Genomic DNA, 19,686 nt, shown 5'->3' on the forward strand with positions numbered 1-19,686 from the left:
CAAGAGTTGTTCTATTTACCTTAGAAATTAAAATTTGAATATATTAATGGAAGAAACTTTATCTTTCATATATTTGGATTTCTTAATAGAATAATTAAAATGTTTATAATCATAATAAACAGTATGATATTTTCTAGTATATGTTATAGTAGTTTTTTTTATTGTAGGTAGTTCAATTTAACCAAGTTTGATTTACACCAATTAGCAATTGCAGTAATGTCTCTCTGCAGTCATTTACAGATGTACAGTAGAACCTTGATTAACTGGGGTAATTGGGGGGAAGGGCAGCACGGATAAGTGAAAATCACAGATAATCAAATTCAAATGTATTTAGATTATACAATACAGCAAAATTTCATAAGTAATTTATAACTGACAATTCTAGTCTGTTTCTTTGTCCGTTCGTTTCTACTTTTAATACGTAGTTTTTAGTTTTGCTTCTTCCTTGTCTCTTCCCTAATGAAGTACACTTTACTGTCTTGGTCTCAAGTCCCCAAAATTTAATTTTTAATTGAGAACCCTGGTAACCAAATGCCCTGTTAATCGGGACACGAATAATCGAGGTTCTACTGTAATTAGTTATTAATATTTTTAGACATCTGGAAATAGAAAACCGGTGGACTGATTAACTCTCATTATTTATGTCATTAATGAATATATTAAAGTGAAGGAGGGGGAGAGAGTCCCACCTTAAGGTACACTAGAGCTATTAACTTGTAAATTAGAGTTGAAATTATTTATCGAAATGTAGAAATTTCTATCTTTAAGGTAACTAGCTAACCAGTTCCAGTATTTGAGTTAATCCTAATTTAGATAATTGAGAATTAAAAAAAATATATATTTACGGTATCAAAAGCTTTTTTTTAGATCAAAGTAGCAGGCATCAACCTGTCCATGTGAAATGATTTCAGAATAAATGGGATTGAGAAAAGTTAGTAAATTATTTCTAAAGCCATGTTGACTGTATATTTAAAACCAGGATTAAAAATGAAATTTAGAATGTCAGGACCGGTCAACATTTTGGATTTCAGAGTTTTTATGCCTCTAAGTTCAAGACTCTTAGTAATATTGGTCAAAGGAACTGAGTAATAAGTTGTAAGACGTAGTAAATGATTCTGATTATTGGGTGGAGATATATACCTAAACACTAGCAAAATATTCTGCAAATTTGTTGGCAACAATTAAGTACTGTATCATTAATTTTTTAGCAGAGATAGTTTTTACAACCTTCGCCCATGTTCATGTCCGTATAAGTAATTTGTAATACCAGTGTGGATAACTTGAGGTCGTCTTTGAAGTAACTGGGATGTAACAGTTAATATATTCAGATATGGTAGACGTTAGGTAATCAACAATACTATTTCCATCTCTGAGATTAAAAATAACTGACCAATTATGACTTTTGATTGCATTATATAAACCTAAAAAAACTACCATTTTTATAGTTTCTAAATGTCTCAAAACAAATTCTCCTTATTAGTTGAAAATTCAAGTTTGATGTTCACGTTAAGTGCAGAATGTGGCAGGTCTTCCTTTCTACAGTAGGTATTGTATTCTATAATGCAATCCCACTCAGTTTAGTTTTACGATACCTACCATATTTTCATAGTTTAATTGTTTATTCACATATAGCCAACATGAACAAAAATAAACAAACTTCAGAGTCCAAAGAGTAATAGATAATTGTCCATGGATGTGATACACGAATAAAAATCTGAATTAATTCATCGTACATAATTGCTTCATTAGCCCTATTGTGATACTGTTTCAAACTTACAGGAAGGGGGGGGGGGGACATTTTTGGAGAGAGTTAATCCTATTAATTGATTAAAACCACAATTCCAACTGCGGTATTGCTTCCTGGACTCACCGGTATCACTACCAACCCTCGCCCGGACTCTGTCTCTACTCTCTCCTCGCCCAGAATCTCTCTCACCTCACACTTTGCCCTGACTCCTCAACTCCTGCACCTCGTACCTCATTGGTCGGTGGGCGCCCTTATATACCTGCGCCTGCCGAAATATCTGGTAATATGCAGGTCACAGTGCAATAAGAATATGGAAAGAAACCTTTCTAGATGCATATTGGAATCGCTAGGGAGCTCATGGCGCACAAGCCACTTACCACGGGTCAGGCATGGTGGCACGCGATGTTGCTTCGCATAGGCTGCAGCATGGGCTGCAGTAGTTTATGCACCAGCCACATTCCAGACATGCACTGGATGAGGAAGGCCTCCCGGGCTGGTCATCTGCTTTCTAGCAATACGTAAGTTAGGCACCTTATTTGATAGCTAAATATTTCATTATGGTGTGGGAACTATGCCATGTGTATTGTTTCAGTTAAATCTCAGAAAAGTATGAATTCTCACTTTTTGGAAGCCCTTCTAAAAGTGTCGGAGAAGGCAGCCAACATTGCGAGGGCCTGTCGTCAGAACCAGCATTTATTCAAACTGCTGGTACAAGAAAAGAAAAGCGATGAAAAAAATCCAAGATTTGTCCAGGACTTCAAAACTCTTGCAGATGTTCTTATACAAGAAACTGTGAAACATGACATTGGGCGTAAGGTAAGTAAAAATATTTTCACGAAAATTTTTTACAAGTGCTAGTTATCAGCACTTCTACATATATTAGTAATTATTTGAGAACTTTAAACATGAATACCAGTATTTATAGATGTCATATGCAGGAGGCAGAAATGTTGTAACCATTGAGCATTATTACAAGATATCTTTGATTATTATTTTGAAAATGTGTAGGTATATTAAAAGTTTAAGAAAATGAAAATTGTAACTTAATATCTGTAAATATAAAATTGGATGTTGGTATGTAAGACGATAAACTCTGGCACAGTTTGACCGATCGCCATAAAAGTTAAAGTGTTTTTTCATGCAGAAAGTTTTTATGCGCTCCATTTTTTGTAACTCGCCGCTAGATGGCGCTGCAACTTATCAACTTCTAATCCATCAACCGATTGTCATGGGTAAACAGAAGATTATAGATTTATCAATAGTAATTATGTGTCATTTCTCTATGTCCACCACAATGTAAATTTTGCTTTAACTCACAGACACTATATCACCGTGTTTTTAGCCCGGACAATGCCGGGTACTGCAGCTAGTATAATATAATTATGCTCATCACTGACTCACTCTGTAATACTGTATGAATTCTGTCATCATGCGCTTACAGTGTAACATTTTCATTGCTCTTTGCTAACCTGTTCCCCCTAGCATTGCTGCTGAGTCCGTGGCGCAAAGATAACATGCATGGAGGCAAAACATATTTTGAGGAGGCCGATAGTTTCAGCATATTTCAGTGATAACTTAGTGAGTCGTGGCTTAGGTTGCCATGTTTAAGCAGCATATATCTGTTTAATATAATTCAAGTTGTTGGCCTCCACTTGCAAATATGAATCTACCAACCACTGTTGTGTCAGTTTTTCAGCTCTAATGATAGGATTAAATTGATCACGAATAGATGATAAGACACATTTGAATTGTAGCATGTTAATGTTGTTGCAAACTCTATTCAATTGAGCACTTTCTACGAAACGCACTGCCAATATAGTTGCTATCATAGTGTATATTGAATCAAATTCACAGCAAGGAAGATTATTGAATGACCAAAGACAATTAACATGCAATGTAGTTTTTCAAGAGATTCTTCATTAAAAACAATTTTTTGTCAAATATTTGCAACGTATTTACTTTGAATTTTTAATTAATATTGTGTGAATATAAATTAAAGTGTTTGTTGTATTCATCATTTTTTGACAGGTACAACTTTTAAAATTGGTGTAGTTGTTTAGTGGGCAACCCAATCCTTAGCAATATCATTTCATATACATAGATGTTTCATATTGATTAGTTTAGTTTGGTATTCAATACATATTTAGATGGTTTAGTATTCTCTTTTTAGCTATGCATGCATCAAAACACACATTTTTCTACTAATTGCACCTTTCCAGAGCTTGCTGGGTAGCAATAGTGTCATACATTCTTTCTCCTAGTACTGATACTGATACCAAACCCAAGGGAAGGGCAGTAGGGGATGGAACAAGAGAAGCTTGATAAGAGGGGAGGGCAAATAGGAAAATGGGTGGAAAGGGGGAGGAGAGGCAAAGACAAAAACAACACTCTGTCTTCCTGATGTTTCATAAGCTGGCTGTAGGTTGAAGCACTGCATTATATTTGTTAAAATTTTTATCTGTGAATCAGAGCAACTCATATTATTGCTTTGTTAGCTGTCATTTAGAAACATTGTGATGGATAAATTTGGCAATGACAGCACACTGTAAAAATTATTTATTTTTATACTGTTACTGTCCTAAACTGAAGTGATAGTGCTTGCACCATTTATGTCATCACAGCTGAGTATTGGGTTTAATTTTTTTTATATTAGGGCTTTATGTCTTTTTTGCAGTGAAGTCATTAGGGACTGTCCAACTCAACAACAGTGGTAAAAATCAATCTGGTTAAGGAACGAGTATGACCACAGTAACAAACCATCCCATTTGCCTTAAAAGGATTTTAGGGTAAATGTCAGTTTTCCTGGGATTTGAACTCAGGTCCTTTTGGAATGCTCAGTATCTGGTTAGAACTTTTAGTAATATGCCAAAACTAATCAACCTCTCTCAATGTTAGATTGTAATTGTATAGTCCGGTCAAATTAGACCAAAAAATAGGTAGGAGTGAAGTTACAAAAATTTGCACCCAGCTGAAAATTGGTAGTATTGTTCAAAACATCATTATAAATTAAATCTAAAAAGTCCTCATTGATCTGATGCCTGGGAAAAAATTTACTCGGGGTCAAAGGTCACAAAAACTGGTTTTTGCGATTTTCAGCTAAACGGTACGTTTTATCATAAAATTAGCCCAGGCAAAAATCTTAGATCAGATAATTATCTATAAAAAATGTTTAAATACTTTTTTTCTTAAGAGCCACCATTTTTTAGATATAATGATTCAAAAAGTTGAAAGAGTTGTAATCGTCATAATATGTATAAGTACACCATGTATATACATCACTGAAGCTGTAATACAAGTAAAAATATTATTCTATCGGTCAGTGTAACTTACACATATAAAATATTATAAATATGAGAATGTCGGGTAAAAAGAAAACCAGTCGAAAAGTTGATCTACTTTTGCAAAGTGTCAAAATCATGTACTATTTTTAACCGCAATAACTGGCTGTGATACATCTGCATTTTTCAGGAGGGGTAAAACAACTGTTTTTAAAATGTTTGAAAAACAAGATTTAGTTCAATGTGCTCAAGTTTTTAAAAAGAGTAATTCAACTCCACAAGAAGTTATCACCAACAGAATTCGCTCTCTTCTCTCTATATATGGAGCTCCTAAAAAACTACATGCTTAGATAAGTTTCAATATGCATGTTTCGTTAAAAATACTTGAAATAAAAAACAAGTGCAGTTAGCCTGTCTTCCTCCAACCTCAGCGGCTGCTCATCAACATATTTTTCGAGTATATTACCAAGTTCAAGTTTGGCTTGGTTATCAGCTAGACCCAAAAGACTGAGGTTGGAAGTTGGTCGACAATATATTAGAACCAGTTCAAACTTTACTCCCACCTGTGCCGGAAAAACTGCTAAACACAATTTTTTGCAACTGTAAAAAGGGATGTAGTGCTAAATGTGGTTGCAAAAATGTTGGACTGTTTTGTTCTGTAGCATGTACAAATTGTCAAGACAGGTCATGCTCTAATGTTGAATCACCTACAATTGAGGATTCATTTGATACTAACGAGGAACATGTGATGTGTCATTATTGGGGCAATTTACTTGCACCCAGGATGAAGAAGAAGAACTAGGAGAAGAATAAGAACGAGGAGAAGAGGAAGCAGAAGTATTAGAGAATTATGAATCAGATGGATGAATTTCCCTATTTTTTTAAAATTTACACTGTTTTATCACTTATCATTTTCAACCCTTGCCAATATCTTTAAATATTCAATAGTTTCAAATTAAATAGAATCACAACAGATCCGTGGAATACAATAGGCCTACCAGGGAAACCACATTAAAAAAAACGTGCTAAGTACACTACCACAAAGGTGGCGTGGAAACGTGTGCATATTATGACAATTACAACTCTTTCAACTTTTTGAATCGTTATATCTCAAAAACGGTGGCTCTTAGGTAAAAAAAAGTATTTTGACATTTTTTATAGATAATTATCTGATCTACAATTTTTGTCTGGGCTAATTTTATGATAAAACGTACCGTTTTGCTGAAAATTACGTAAAACCTGTTTTTGTAGCCTTTGACTCCGAGTAAATTTTTTCCAGGTGTCGGATCGATGAGGACTTTTTAGATTTCATTTATGATGGTGTTTTGAACAATCCTACCAATTTTCAGCTGGGTGCGAATTTTTGTACCCTCGGATGTCTAAATTGACCGAACTATGTAATGTCGTAAACAATTTATAATTTATTGCTAGAATAGTTGTACATTATTTCAAAAATAATCAGGGTGTTTGGTTAGACTCTGAACTGACATTTCTGTGATGTTCAGTTTGCCGAGATCGCAGATCACATCCGCGGTGAAGAAAGCAACTTGTTCTGCAACACGCTTGGGGAAACCATTACTGTGCAAGTGGAGAAGGACCAGGCCTCCACCGCTGCTTTGCTCAGCAAGGTACTGTCTGTCAGTGTTGACCTCTTTCGTATATTTCACATGGCAGGCCAACATCTTGGTGTACTCTCAGTTTATCACCATATGTTCTTAGGAGTAGGTCATCATTTATGTAAACACTGGTAAGTATAGTATAAAAGTTTCACAGGGTGGCTACCAGCCTTGAATTTTGGGAAAAGTGGGAAATATGCATGAATTTTCGTCATCAGTAAAAGAACCTGGAATTATGCGGGAATTACTTGTTGTCACCGGGAATGTCATGTATCTCTCTCGCAGATATGACTGCTAGTTTTACACGTTATGTCAAACCCAGAATTATGATGATATTACAAGTTCATTTCAAATTAACAAAAAAAAAGTAATATCTTTTACCATTTGCTAATTGGTGGGAGTTCTGCTTTAACATGGTTTCGTCAACTTTGATTAATTCGACCACGGCCATGTTGAAAATTGGCGGCTGATCAGCAAACAATTGAATACCAGCTATAGTTTGTGAAAAATGTACTTTTGCCAAAATGCTGTTCAGAAGAGTTATTCTTAATTCAGTGTGCGATGATCAAGTTGAGACGTTTATCCTCTCTCGCGTGTCCGTTATGTTATGTTATAGCTTTGCATGAGGAAAATGTTAGTAAATTTATTTCCTATCACAAATCATTAATTGCATACTCTATCAATACTGATAAAAAATATTTTGTTACCATTTACATGTAAGAGTTCAAGCTTTTATTTTTGTTGGCCCAAAACGATTTAAAGCCCTGGTACAATTAAGTGGTCTTAAGATGTAACCCTTCCTGATTCTGGAATTGTATTGTACGTGATGTCACTCTGAACGTATCGAGATGGCTAACTTTAATATTTGGGGTCATCAGCAGGCTGGCAGGGTGTGTGGATTCCATTCGCCATTGTTTTGTGATTTCATGAATGACATGCCAAATCAAAGGTTTATCCAATGTACAAAGGTGCAGTAAACACTATTCGGGTTCATTGAAAATATATATATTACATTAAATAAAACATATTAACAAGCAAAGTATGTTGTTAAAATCTGCTCACTCACAAACTTTGGCTGGCTGTAAATCTATTTGAGAGCATAAACAAGAGGAATGCATTCACATATTTTTCACTTTTTTATTTTTTATTATGTTATATTTAATTTTGTTATTATTAATAGGTCTACCTATTAAAAAATTTTATTTATAAAATGGCAATGGCAATTTTACGAAAACTTCTATTCACAAATAAAAATATCAGGGTGTCTACTGGTCACGAAAATCCTGAAAGTCACGAAAAAGTCACGTTTTTCGTGAAGGTGGTCACGAAAGCCACGAAAAGTCACGTTATTGAAGCAGTGGACACGAAAATCGGGGAGAGAAAAAATATTTCATGCAGTCATAAATGTCAGTACTTAATACATGCTAGAGATTTTTTTCCGGTTTAGGAAGCTTTAATAATACTGTACTCTTTATTTCTAAACACGCGGAAATAATTGAAAACGCCGTCAAAATGTGTTTACAAACGAGAATGGAAAGCAAAAAGCCGTATTGTGAAATGTTAACTACGTCGAACCTCTATCTATCGAATTTGCATGTATCGATTGTCTGTGTTTATCGTATACTTGCTATGGTCCCGGCGAAATTGCTATAGAACTAAGGTTAAAAGAGTCCTCTTGTACCAATGTTCAAATTATTGTTTTTCCCGTATTGATCATACAAACTATATGTTCCCGTCACTATAAATTATAGTCAATGATAGTTTAACCATTAATATTTTGCGTAAATATTCATATTTTAAAAATAAAATGTGTTAAAAACAGTAATGATAAAATTTAGAAGTATTTAAAAATCACCTTAAATCTGCAGCAATTTTTTAATAGCGACGAGTGAACACCAGTAGATGGCAAACATTGGTGCCATATCCCATATTTCCGTGAAATCGACTCACCACGAAACGTTGTCACAGTATCGACTTGTATTTATGTATGTACGAAAGTTTTTCAAGTCTGCTTAAATGGTAACGTATAAAACAAGAGAGATATCGAGGGTGGTTGAGATATTGATTCAAGGGTGGCGTCATGACCAGTGTTATTGTTTGTTTTTATGCGCAGGAGAGATAGTAAGTTTATTAGGTGCAAATTATGTTAGGAGTACTTGTACAATGTTATCGTTTTGGCACGTTATAGTACCGCCAACATAATTTATTTTGTCCAACTCGTAGAGAATCTGTTTCATTACCTCTGGTAAAAAAAAAAAAATAATAGTGCAACGTTTTCATCTGCGTTGTGAAGTGCGTCAACACAGTAGCTGCCAATTATGCCGGGGAAGTGTCAATTTCAAGCAAATTTGTACAATTTTCCATTCGCAGGACATTGGAAAAAGGGGTTGCGGCCCGTGAATAATGATAAATATCGTGCCTTTTGCAGTGCATGTTGCACCGATTTTGACATTGCGCATGCTGGGGTTAACAGTGTTAAGGTTCACGAGAATGGAAAACGTCACTCAAATTTAATGCGTCGACTTCTAAGTTCTAAACAGACTGTAATCAATTTTTCTTGTGCCAACGAAGGAGAACAAGCTGTTTGTAAAAGTGTCGCATCTGTGGAGACTGGAACAAACCTTGTGGACCAAAGATGTACGTCTAATGTTCCAGAAACATGTCCTGTATTTGATTCAGTCTCAAACACTGAAAAGGAAACTGTGCGTGAAGTACCGGTAACTGTTGAACCATCATGTGCTTCTGTAGTGCCATATGGAAGTACAGGTTTACAACAATTTCTTCTAAGACACGAGGTCACAAAAGCAGAAATTATTTGGGCCCTTCACAAGGTGATGGATGAGTCATTCTTCTGCTAGGGGTGGAGGTGCAAGTAGTGATCTCTTCTTCCCGCTCATGTTCCCCGATAGTATGATAGCACAGAAATTTCAAAAGCAAAAAGATAAACTGTCTTATGTGGTAACATACGGTCTAGATCCATATTTTCAATGCAACCTTGCAGATCAAGTAAATTTGTGCCCTTTTTTTTTTGCCATCTCCTTTGACGAGAGCTTCAACAAAGTTTCCCAGAAAAGCCAAATGTATTTAGTTGTGAGATTTTGGAATAGTGATTCTAACACAGTCTCGACTAGGTACTTAACTTCAGCCTTCCTAGAAGGAGCTACAGCAAAGGACTTGGTTGACAAGTTCAGAAGTGCTCTGGTTGATCTGAGTGTACCCTTGGGGAATATCCTGCAAATTTCTGTTGATGGGCCAAATGTCAATTTAAAGTTTTTGCGAGATATTCAGAAAATTTTGAAAGATGGAGGAGATGGGCGAGAGATTTTTGATGTAGGAACATGTTCGTTGCACATTGTTCAAGGAGCATATAAAACTGCTCACAGTAAAACGGGATGGAATATTCATGGATATCTTGGTTCCCTTTTTTACCTCTTCAAAGATTTTCCATCGAGAAGAGCTGAGTACATGCAGATAACAGGGTCCCCAGTATTTAAATTGAAATTCTGTCAGGTAAGGTGCGTGGAGAACTCAAAAGTACTGAAACAAGCCATAGAAATGTTGCCACACCTGAAAAAGTATGTGAAATCCGTTGAAAAGAAACCACCAAATTCTGAGAACTTCAACAAAGTAAAGGAAGCTTTAGCTGATGAACTTTTTCTAGCCAAACTTGAGTTTTTGCTGTCGGTAGCATTGCATCTTGAGCCATTTATGATTGAATTTAATTCAAATGCACCATTGCTACCATTTTTGTACCAGGGGCTTTTCAGCCTTTTGCAAGATATTGCATCTGGATTTGTAAAGAAATCTGTTGTTGAAGGAATAAAATCTGGTTCTCAGTTTGCAAGTTTATATGTTATTGAAGTCTCTTCTCTTAAGACACTTCAAAATATTGATGTTGGGTTTGGTGCTAAAGCAGCTTGTAGTAAAGGAATAAAAGAAGTGACAGTAATGAAATTTCGGACTGATTGCAAATGCTATCTTCAACATTTGTTTTCAAAGCTTGTGGCAAAATGTCCTTTGTCATATAAGATTGTTAAGGGTGCTTCATGTATAGATGCTGCGAAGCTCACGAATCACTGTAGCCCTTGAAGTGTTTGTGACACAACAACAGATGACTCCTTCAGTTGATGATTGCGTGAAGAGGGATGGCATGAAGTATTGTAAAAACCCTGTTGTTGTCGAGGCTGTTGAGAAATTCAACCGAAAAGAACACAGACTGGACAGTTTCCTTGTGAATCTCATTTCTGATCTGAAAATGGATAGTACAGCACTAATTGCTTTCTTCCAGAAAATACTAGTAATGTTCCAAGGAAATGCAGCTGTTGAAAGGGGATTTTCTGTAAAAAAGAAATGTTTGGTGAAACATATGACAGAAGACTCCCTTGTGGCACATAGATCTGTTTATGGAGCAATTTCTTCATTAGGAAATGTATCCAATGTAGTTATTTCATAATATATGATTCATTTTGTCAGAAATTTGTTACGTTGTATGTTTTGTTTTTGCCCGGCTAAGCACACAGAGAAACGTAACAAAACAAAACAAACAATGTTCCTGAGGAATTTTTCATTACGATGGTTCTGCGTTATTTGGAAATAAAAGAGTTTATTAAATTATCTTTGTTTATTTCTTTAAAAAAAATGTTTTTTCTCATTGTTACATGGCCTCAATACACAATTTTACATATGAATTTAGTTAGAAAAACTTCGTTACTTGCACAGTTTTTGTCTTTTCTTATACGAATTTTAACGATGTCTTTGAATTTTGATAGGATGAGGTCCAAATACATACCACAGCACCATACATCTTGCCGTTGATGGTCGAGGAGTCTTGTCACTCGCCAAAGAAAAAAAACTTAGTAATGTCCCTTGGATAATTACCTAACTCAAGGTACCGTCGATCGCGGACCGTAATCTCACGAAGTCGGGCCGATGCCGACGCCTAGGGCCTAAATTTCTAGTTTCTAGTCCGAAAAACAATGAACTTAAGTTAAAAAATACGACCTGGCCCCAGCCCCTAGGCGTTAAATTATCTCTTAGTAATTCTCCATTTGTCTTGCGACTTGCCGACGACACGACCGAGTTCGGCGACGATCGAGCAACAAGTGACCTGGTCGACGAGATTACCTTCCCTTGTAAAGGTGAAAACAAGGGAGGCAACCCCGTGGGCCAACTGACCAATCAGTGCACATAATTCCAAAACATGACCATATAAGGAAATTCGTACAGGCACATCACTTGACGCCAGGGCTCGCCCTGATTGGCTGGCTAGTGGTAGCCTCCAGAGACCCTTCCAGACGGTCGCTCCAGCTGTGCGTACAACGTGACGCGTAAATCTCAAACACGCATTTACAAAGTGAAAAATAGCTTTCTGGCGCCAGAGTGTCGCGCCTGTCCGCTCTTCCTTCTGTACCTTCCAGACTATTCTCAAAATATTACACTAGCAATATCCAATAGAATATAAAATTACCCAAAAAATTCAAATACAATGTTAAAAATTTAGTAAACAAAGTTGAAATTCATACCATATTAGAAACTTTTGTTTAAAAATGATGTCCTGTAAAATTATAATCTATACTGCTTTAACCAAAACAATTACTAAAATTAATTATCAAATATCAAAATTAATTATTACGAACTGGAGTTAACCCTCAAATTAATAATTAAGTATCTCAAGGAAATAAGTATTTTAAGGCTTTCCATGAAATTTAACCAAAGTAATTAATAACAATTCTTAACAACTCTGAACTATCCTTATCTACATATTAAATAATTACTATCTTTCATATCAAAGTTATTCTTAATCAATATTCTTGACCCAAAAAATATATATGTGTATAACAAATCCTAATTGTGCAATGCTACAAATTCTTCAGCAAGACGAAAGTAAGCATTATCCAAGATGGCAGAAGAGAAGGCTAGAAATGAAAGGACGAAGAAAAGAAGTTATTATGAGATAAGAGAATAACAGTTTGCTAAGAGAAAAATGCTCGAGCAACAAAAAGAAGAGCTTAAGTTGCTGGATGACAAAATTTCAGCTCTTAGCAAAAAATCAAAGCAGTTGTAAATTTGCCTGAAATCAATAACATTTATTATTATTTTTGAAATTTTTTTACTGTGTGTGCAGTGTTTTAAATGTGTAGTGTAATTGAGCAAAATATTGATTTACACATCTGTTTTGAGATAATTAAGTTTTTAAAGTGTCGTGTACTCTAGAATGTTTTTTTTTTTTAATTGACTTATGAGCTGTGGAGAGTAATCAACACTAAAAAAAATTAAGGTAAGCATGATTAAATTTAAAAATGTCTAGTATATAACTTAAATGAATTCTTTTTGCCTGATATTTATGCACTTAAACTTTTTTTTATTGGTAAACTGTATAACCTTACAAGGATGCAGACATATGATTATTTTGATGTTATTTAAGTATTTGAATGGTTCCTGAAAAGGTCACTAAAATTTGGGAAAAGAGGTCACTAAAAGTCACTAAAATGAATTATGCGATTCTGGTAGACACCCTGAATATGCAAGTATTTCCATAAGCACATGAAAATGTACATAGCCAATGTTTATTCGCAAACTTGGGATCTGTATTGACTAGAGCAGGAGCGTAGCCAATTTTTGCGTAGTTTTTTTTTTTAGTTGTTCTTGCCTACCATTATTATCTTTATTCTCAGCAATTAATAATGTTATGGCGAACAACAAAATGTAAGATATAGTAACTTAATAATTTCAAAATAAAACGATGAGTCTTAAAATATAAAAGTGCCCGTGAATACCATTAAAATATTTTATGATATTTTAATAAGTAGCTTATGATTCAGTTATAAGCCAATAAAGGCACTTAGAAAATTTAACCTGCCACATGACTGTGTATATTAATCATTTTTGATTGAGTATATAGTTTGGAAACTATTTTATTCAAGTATAATTTTTTTTTAAGTTCCGGTAGCTCTGAAAAAATAATTAAATTGTTTATAATGTCTTTTGTTAGAATATGAGTATAGGACCTGTTACGTTAGTACGTAACTTTATATCAACATCTAAAATTTGGGTAGTTTCACCATCAAGCACGTTCCTTGAAATTTTTTTTCTTGAAAATTTGGAAATGTGCATGAATTTCAAAATCAAAGTTTGGTGGCCACTCTGTTTCACATACTTGTTATTACAGTACCTGGAGCTAACCAGTGGCATTCAGATGCATTTTCATGGCATAAAGTAGTAGTATTAAGTTTAGGAAATTGTTCATGGAGTCAGGTAATTAATACAAAAACATTGAAAAAGTCATTGAATGAATCAGAATCAGCTATATAGTAATATTGTCGTGAAGGTTCTGTGCAGCACATCAAAAGTTGTGCTTGGAACCGGAAAAAAAACATCGTGAAATCACGACTACGGCGGAGGGCTTCTGTCTCAGTAGATTTGGGTACTCTGAATTGTTTGTGTCTCCCTCTGCAGGAAGAGTAAGGATTTGTATGTGTTCAACTGAAAGAAAATAGATTATTACACATTACTCTTTTATTACAATAATTTAAAAGAATAAATAACATAAATAAATAAACAAATTTGGTTTCATATTTTCATTCACACACAAAAACAAAGAAAGATAAATAATTAAATAAATTTTAAAATACAACAATAACAACCATTTAAGTATATATTTATTAAATTATTGTGGATGTTTACTTTAATACTACGAGATACTTTCTGGTATATGTGCTGAAAACTTGTTGTTTTGAAAAACTTCAATAATAATACTTGCAATTGGCAGTCAACCTCGGCCTTTCTACCAACATTTGTTTTATTATACTTGCAAACCAACTACTCAACCAACAAAAATAAAAGAAACAACTCCATCTCTTTTTTTAGATCAGGAATAGCTAAGTTTACCATTGGTTCACCTTCAAAAATAAAAATAAAAAGATATTAATTACTACTAAACAAGGCTATAAAATTAGCTTACATCATTCACCATTGCCCATCTTTATCTCTAATCTAATAAATCTTGGTCGCCTCCATTTCTTACCTAACCCTATTTGAATGCCATTACACAGCAGCACGGCAGCAACACGCACCAGCCCGCCAGGGAAGTCGAAAGGCAAGAAAGCCTTGGCCCTTCCCTGGGAGACCAAATTATCACTTCCCAATTTGCGTTAGCCCCGATGTCCTCAAAACATGTCAGAAAAAATGTCACAAAGAAAAATTGTCACAGTTTTGACACGAGTCTTGCCATGTGGCCACACTATTCCCACTCCTGCAACCTGCAAGCCTCACATTCCTGTGGGCAGATTGCGACACCATCTACGCACTACGCAGAAGTCCAAACCAGGCCGGCCATTCACTCTAAACCTCCCGGAACGAGGTGACAAAACAACTACTGACAGCCAGTCACGCCGCCAGTAGACATCACGCCACTCGACCCAGAAAATCCAGCAACGTGCACATTGTTACAATTCGTTATATGAAATAAAAAGATTTTCTTTCCTTTATTTTCATTTGAGAGTTTTTGTTGTCCGAAAGACGAAACAAACACATCCAATCACGTTCAATGTTCACTCATTCGCCTGTCGAAAAATGCTTGCAGCTCGGGTGATGAAAATCAACGAAAACAAACATAGCTGAAGTTCTTCAGTGAACTCTTACTGTAAGTAACAGAAGTCAGTGCGACCTCAAACAGGGCCGCACCCAGCGAAACCGAATTTCGCCACGAACCAAACGCCGACGAAGGCGATCACAATTTATAATTAATGTCCGAATGAAATAAAAAAATTAGGTTAACAACTTAAAACTCAGCATGGCTCTGACCACCAACGTTAAATTTTCTATCCTGCTAATTCTCCTACATATTTTGCGAGAAGCCACCGAACGCGCCCTCCTGGTGCAGCGATCGACGGACGACTGACGAAGTCATGCCACTGTTTCCTCCACGCAGGGAGGAGAAGTCACATGACCTCACCGACCAATCACACGCACACTTCATTCACACTACACATCCAAGCCAATAAGAACACAAGACATACATTGAAAACAGTTTTCTATCCATAGAGCTAGGGACTTTACATTCTCCTTCTCTCTCCCACACCGTGAGACAGCAGTTATCACACAGTTCCCACGACCAGTGGTGAATCCCAGCTTTTGTCTCTGTTGGCGGGGAATTACTGTTTTTGTTTTGTTTTTTCACTCGCACTTACAGGCCTCTTATGCCTCTCTCTTTTTACACATCACCCCAGACACAGTCCCTTTTTATAGAATTATTATGCAACATGTTAATGAAATTTAAGAACAGCAATCATAATACAAATTACTTGACAAAATTAAACTTCTTTAGAAAAACTTGAAAAAGTAGGCCAAAACAGGCAAACATCCAGTACAGCGGCTTATTTGTGAATGATTACATAAAAAATAGTAATGATTTAAAATGTATCTTAAAATCCAAAGCACATTCTTAAAAATATCAACCCTAAAATACATAAAAACGGTAAAATATTCTTATAAAGACTTTTTAAAAAATATTTACATGCATAAAACTAGTTTAAAAGAAAAATATTTAGCTAGGTGGGCAGGGGTCCTGCAATGTTACAACATACCAACAAACACAGCAGAAACCTAATTACTGAACACGGGTGTCACAAACAGTGTGCCAGGACTGCCTAAGCAAACGAAGAAACTCAACTACAGAATAAAATAACCTTTAAAAATTTCCATTACTTGACAGTATAAAGATAAAATGTCCTTCTCCAGTTTACCAAAGCCAGGAAAATTTTTCATTATCATTGTATTATACTGTTTACTGTTTTTGTGCACTTTCAACATTGTTTATTAGCTTCTTAAAAATTGTTTTAGTAAAAAAAATATTTTTATATAAAGATGGGGTTTTAATTTTCACTATTATGCACAAATGTCTTAAGATGACATTAGGCTTCAAGTAAGTGTTAAGGATTGAGTCCAAAACTGTTGCACTTGCATAAAACTTCAGCAATCATAGCTCCTTTAGGACACCTGTAGAGAAAAATGGATTTTCATTTTATTTGGATTTTACATTATATACTATATAGAAAAATAACATTTTTATTTTGTTTGGTCAGAGAAGTTTGGAATTTTTTCAGGGAAATATTATTCGAAATTAGTTTGAACATAATTTGTACATATAATATGTCTTTCAAAATAAGTTTTTTTTATGACAGACAAATTGCTTTTTTTTTTACTTTTAGACTCTAAGTTAAAACAAAGTAATAAAATTATTTATTTCTGATTATAACCAAACTTGAATTAATAATTTTTGACGTGACAACGTCTAATAAATCGATGAACGCCGGCTGCACGCATGAAAAAGTGTCCCATAACGCACATATTCCCACTACGATGTGTCCCGTTACGCTCATTGTACGCTTGCGCCGCATCTATCTTCCACTCGATTGGAACAACCATCGATTTGACTTTTCAATAATGTTTTCGTCATTTGAATTATTAATATTATGTAATTTAACTATCGTCCACCAATTTTCAGCACAATCTGTACGGTTATTTAAAAGTATTGTTGAATTTTCAAATAGGTTTTTGTACGAACATTAGTGTTTTACAGTTACACATAATAATTAAAATTACACCCGGGAACTTTTGCACAATGTTTTAAAAAATATTGCAACATATTATAAATAAGTTTGGTGTATTTGGGATGCGTATTTGTTATAAAATCGTATTATAAAAACGAAATAATATTATTCCCCTACGGTGTTACTATCTATGGTGACGGATGCGAACCGAACAAATCGCGCTATCTATCCGCTTCCGCGACAACCAGGCACTCGTTAATACATATTTTCCTTTGTTTATTGCGAGGGGCGTTAATATTAATGAATTATAAATAAAATTGGGCCCGGGGCCACAATTGCATATCATTTTCAGCACTGGAAGACGTAAAAGGGTAAAATATTCTCGACGAATTTTTATCTCAGCCCCAGCGCACCACGAGCATCTGGGTTGGAGATTAAAGCCGAAATTCTTTCTTAAACATACTAATACATATTTTATTAACTGCAAGGGCATTTTTATTAAAATTCTACGTTTAATTTCATGATGAACAAACTTTGTCGTTAAATGTGTAATTGCGAAAAAGCTTAAAACATTCTCGACGATCTTGAAGTTAAATAGCAAACATGTATAAAAGTTATTGTTAAAATAATCTCTTCGTTAAAGTAATAAACATATTTGAATTAATGATTGCAAATAAAAGTAAATTTATCAATGAAATTGTAGATTTCATTTCACTCCTTCTTTGTATCCATACAAAATAGTGATAATACAATAAAAATGACTCAATTTTATTCATAAAACTATGCAATCATTTCATCAATGTTTTGTTATGACGTCACATTAAACTATCGTACGTAAACCGACTTTACAGACAACCAATTTTTTCTGTTACTTATAAATTTACTATACATTTTTATGCATTCCCATATCAGTGCTCTCATTGTTATCCTGCTTGTGTGTAACATTATTCACACCCGTCCATTCAGAGGCCGTGTTTATGTATGTTCTGTTTTTTTTTTTCCTCTGGATATTTTCTCTTCCTTTTTACCTAAAATCAACATGTAGAGTATTTAAATTTTAAATTCTATTTATAGCATACGTGCTGTGCTGGGTTAGAAGTTCTAGTTTGATTGGTTTAAAAAAATTCATAATTCTGAAGGAAATATACTTTTCTGAAGAAGAAGAAGAAGAAGAAATCCACAATGTTAATTTGCCATTTTAATGAAGGGTTGGATTAGGTTTACGCATTAAAAATTTGTGATATCGTGAGAATGGTCAATTAGGTTAGGTTAGCTAATTTTATAATACTTTAAGATATTGTGAAAGGTTTGTTAGTTTAGGTTAACTACTTTTAAAATACCGATATTAAAAGAGTGGATGACTGGTTGGTTCAGATCAGTTACATTTAAATACTCTAAAATAATTTTATTGTTTGGTTACGAATTACTAATTGAAAATGTACGTAACTTCACGTTACTAATTGTCCTTAATATTTTATAGTATTTCTTATGTAGCTAATCAAGCCTAACCAACTGTCCACACTATTTAAAAGTATTTTTAATTTAGCTTGACTATTCTCTAAATATTTCGTTACTAAGTCTCTGAAGGACGACCTTGACATCTTTCCCACCCGTTTTCATTATAATAGGTGCTTCCGAAGTTGCTCGAGCAAGCGACGAACTTCTGTGAACTTCGGAACTGTTCTGGCCTCGGAATGGATAGATGTGAACCTTAGGGTTCCCGTAACATTATAGTGTATCAGACAGTGCAGCAGATGTTTATGCAGGTAAGTTGTCTTCTTCAAACCCACAGTTCAAATTAAAGCATCCTCTTTTCCTCATAGTGTCACACCTCACGTGAACATATATTTTAGACCTTTTTTATGTCTATGTCCATATGTTTGTGCAGTTACTGTGGCAGGTGTTTATAAACGTAACATATATACGTAAAGTAGTGGTGTGTTGGTGCTCATTTTTCCCTGTTCCCACGCGACCAAAATTCTTGCATTACAAGGTGCCTTCTTTATCAATTCTTCTTTGTGTCGGCCAGAGCCAATGGGTGATCATTTAAGCTTGTTTAGTTACTTGTGTCCCGATACGGACAAATGGTCTAAATGGCATGTGTTCATCAGGTTCTCGAGGGTGATGCAGAGGCGGCTGAGCTCTTGGCCATGGAAGTCCACAGAGAAATGCTGTTGGAGGATATAAATGTGGGCTCTACTTCTTTCCCACACGAGGTGGAAGTACCTCTTCATCAAATGGCCATGTGGATTGACCCCATTGGTTAGTGTCAACTGTTATGCTAAATTATTATTTATAGTTCACATTTGTAATGGCAGTGTAGGAGAGAAAAAAATTAGTATTTACCATCAAACCTCACTTTTGCTTACAGTTCCCAAAACTGGTTAGTACAAATGCGTTGCTTGTACAAACAGATTGGTACAACTAAATTTTTATTTGCCTGCATCTCCTGGAAAAAAAAATCAATTTAAATTTATTTTACCACTACATAGAAC

General features: G+C 34.9%; 1 protein-coding gene across 3 annotated transcripts in view; it reads left to right on the top strand.

Moving 5' to 3' along the window:
* The window catches only part of LOC134531707 (inositol polyphosphate 1-phosphatase), a 58,132-nt gene that overhangs the window by 3,244 nt on the left and 35,202 nt on the right, over positions 1-19,686 (top strand). For all 3 annotated transcript variants that reach the window (XM_063367523.1, XM_063367525.1, XM_063367522.1), the window contains exons 2-4: positions 2,340-2,563; positions 6,531-6,653; positions 19,303-19,453. In XM_063367523.1, the coding sequence (XP_063223593.1) occupies positions 2,357-2,563; positions 6,531-6,653; positions 19,303-19,453 (481 nt within the window). In that variant the 5' untranslated portion in view covers positions 2,340-2,356. The remainder of the gene's footprint in view (positions 1-2,339; positions 2,564-6,530; positions 6,654-19,302; positions 19,454-19,686) is intronic.

The sequence above is a fragment of the Bacillus rossius genome, chromosome 5 (assembly GCF_032445375.1).
Source record: "Bacillus rossius redtenbacheri isolate Brsri chromosome 5, Brsri_v3, whole genome shotgun sequence".
In the NCBI taxonomy this organism is placed as follows: domain Eukaryota; kingdom Metazoa; phylum Arthropoda; class Insecta; order Phasmatodea; family Bacillidae; genus Bacillus; species Bacillus rossius.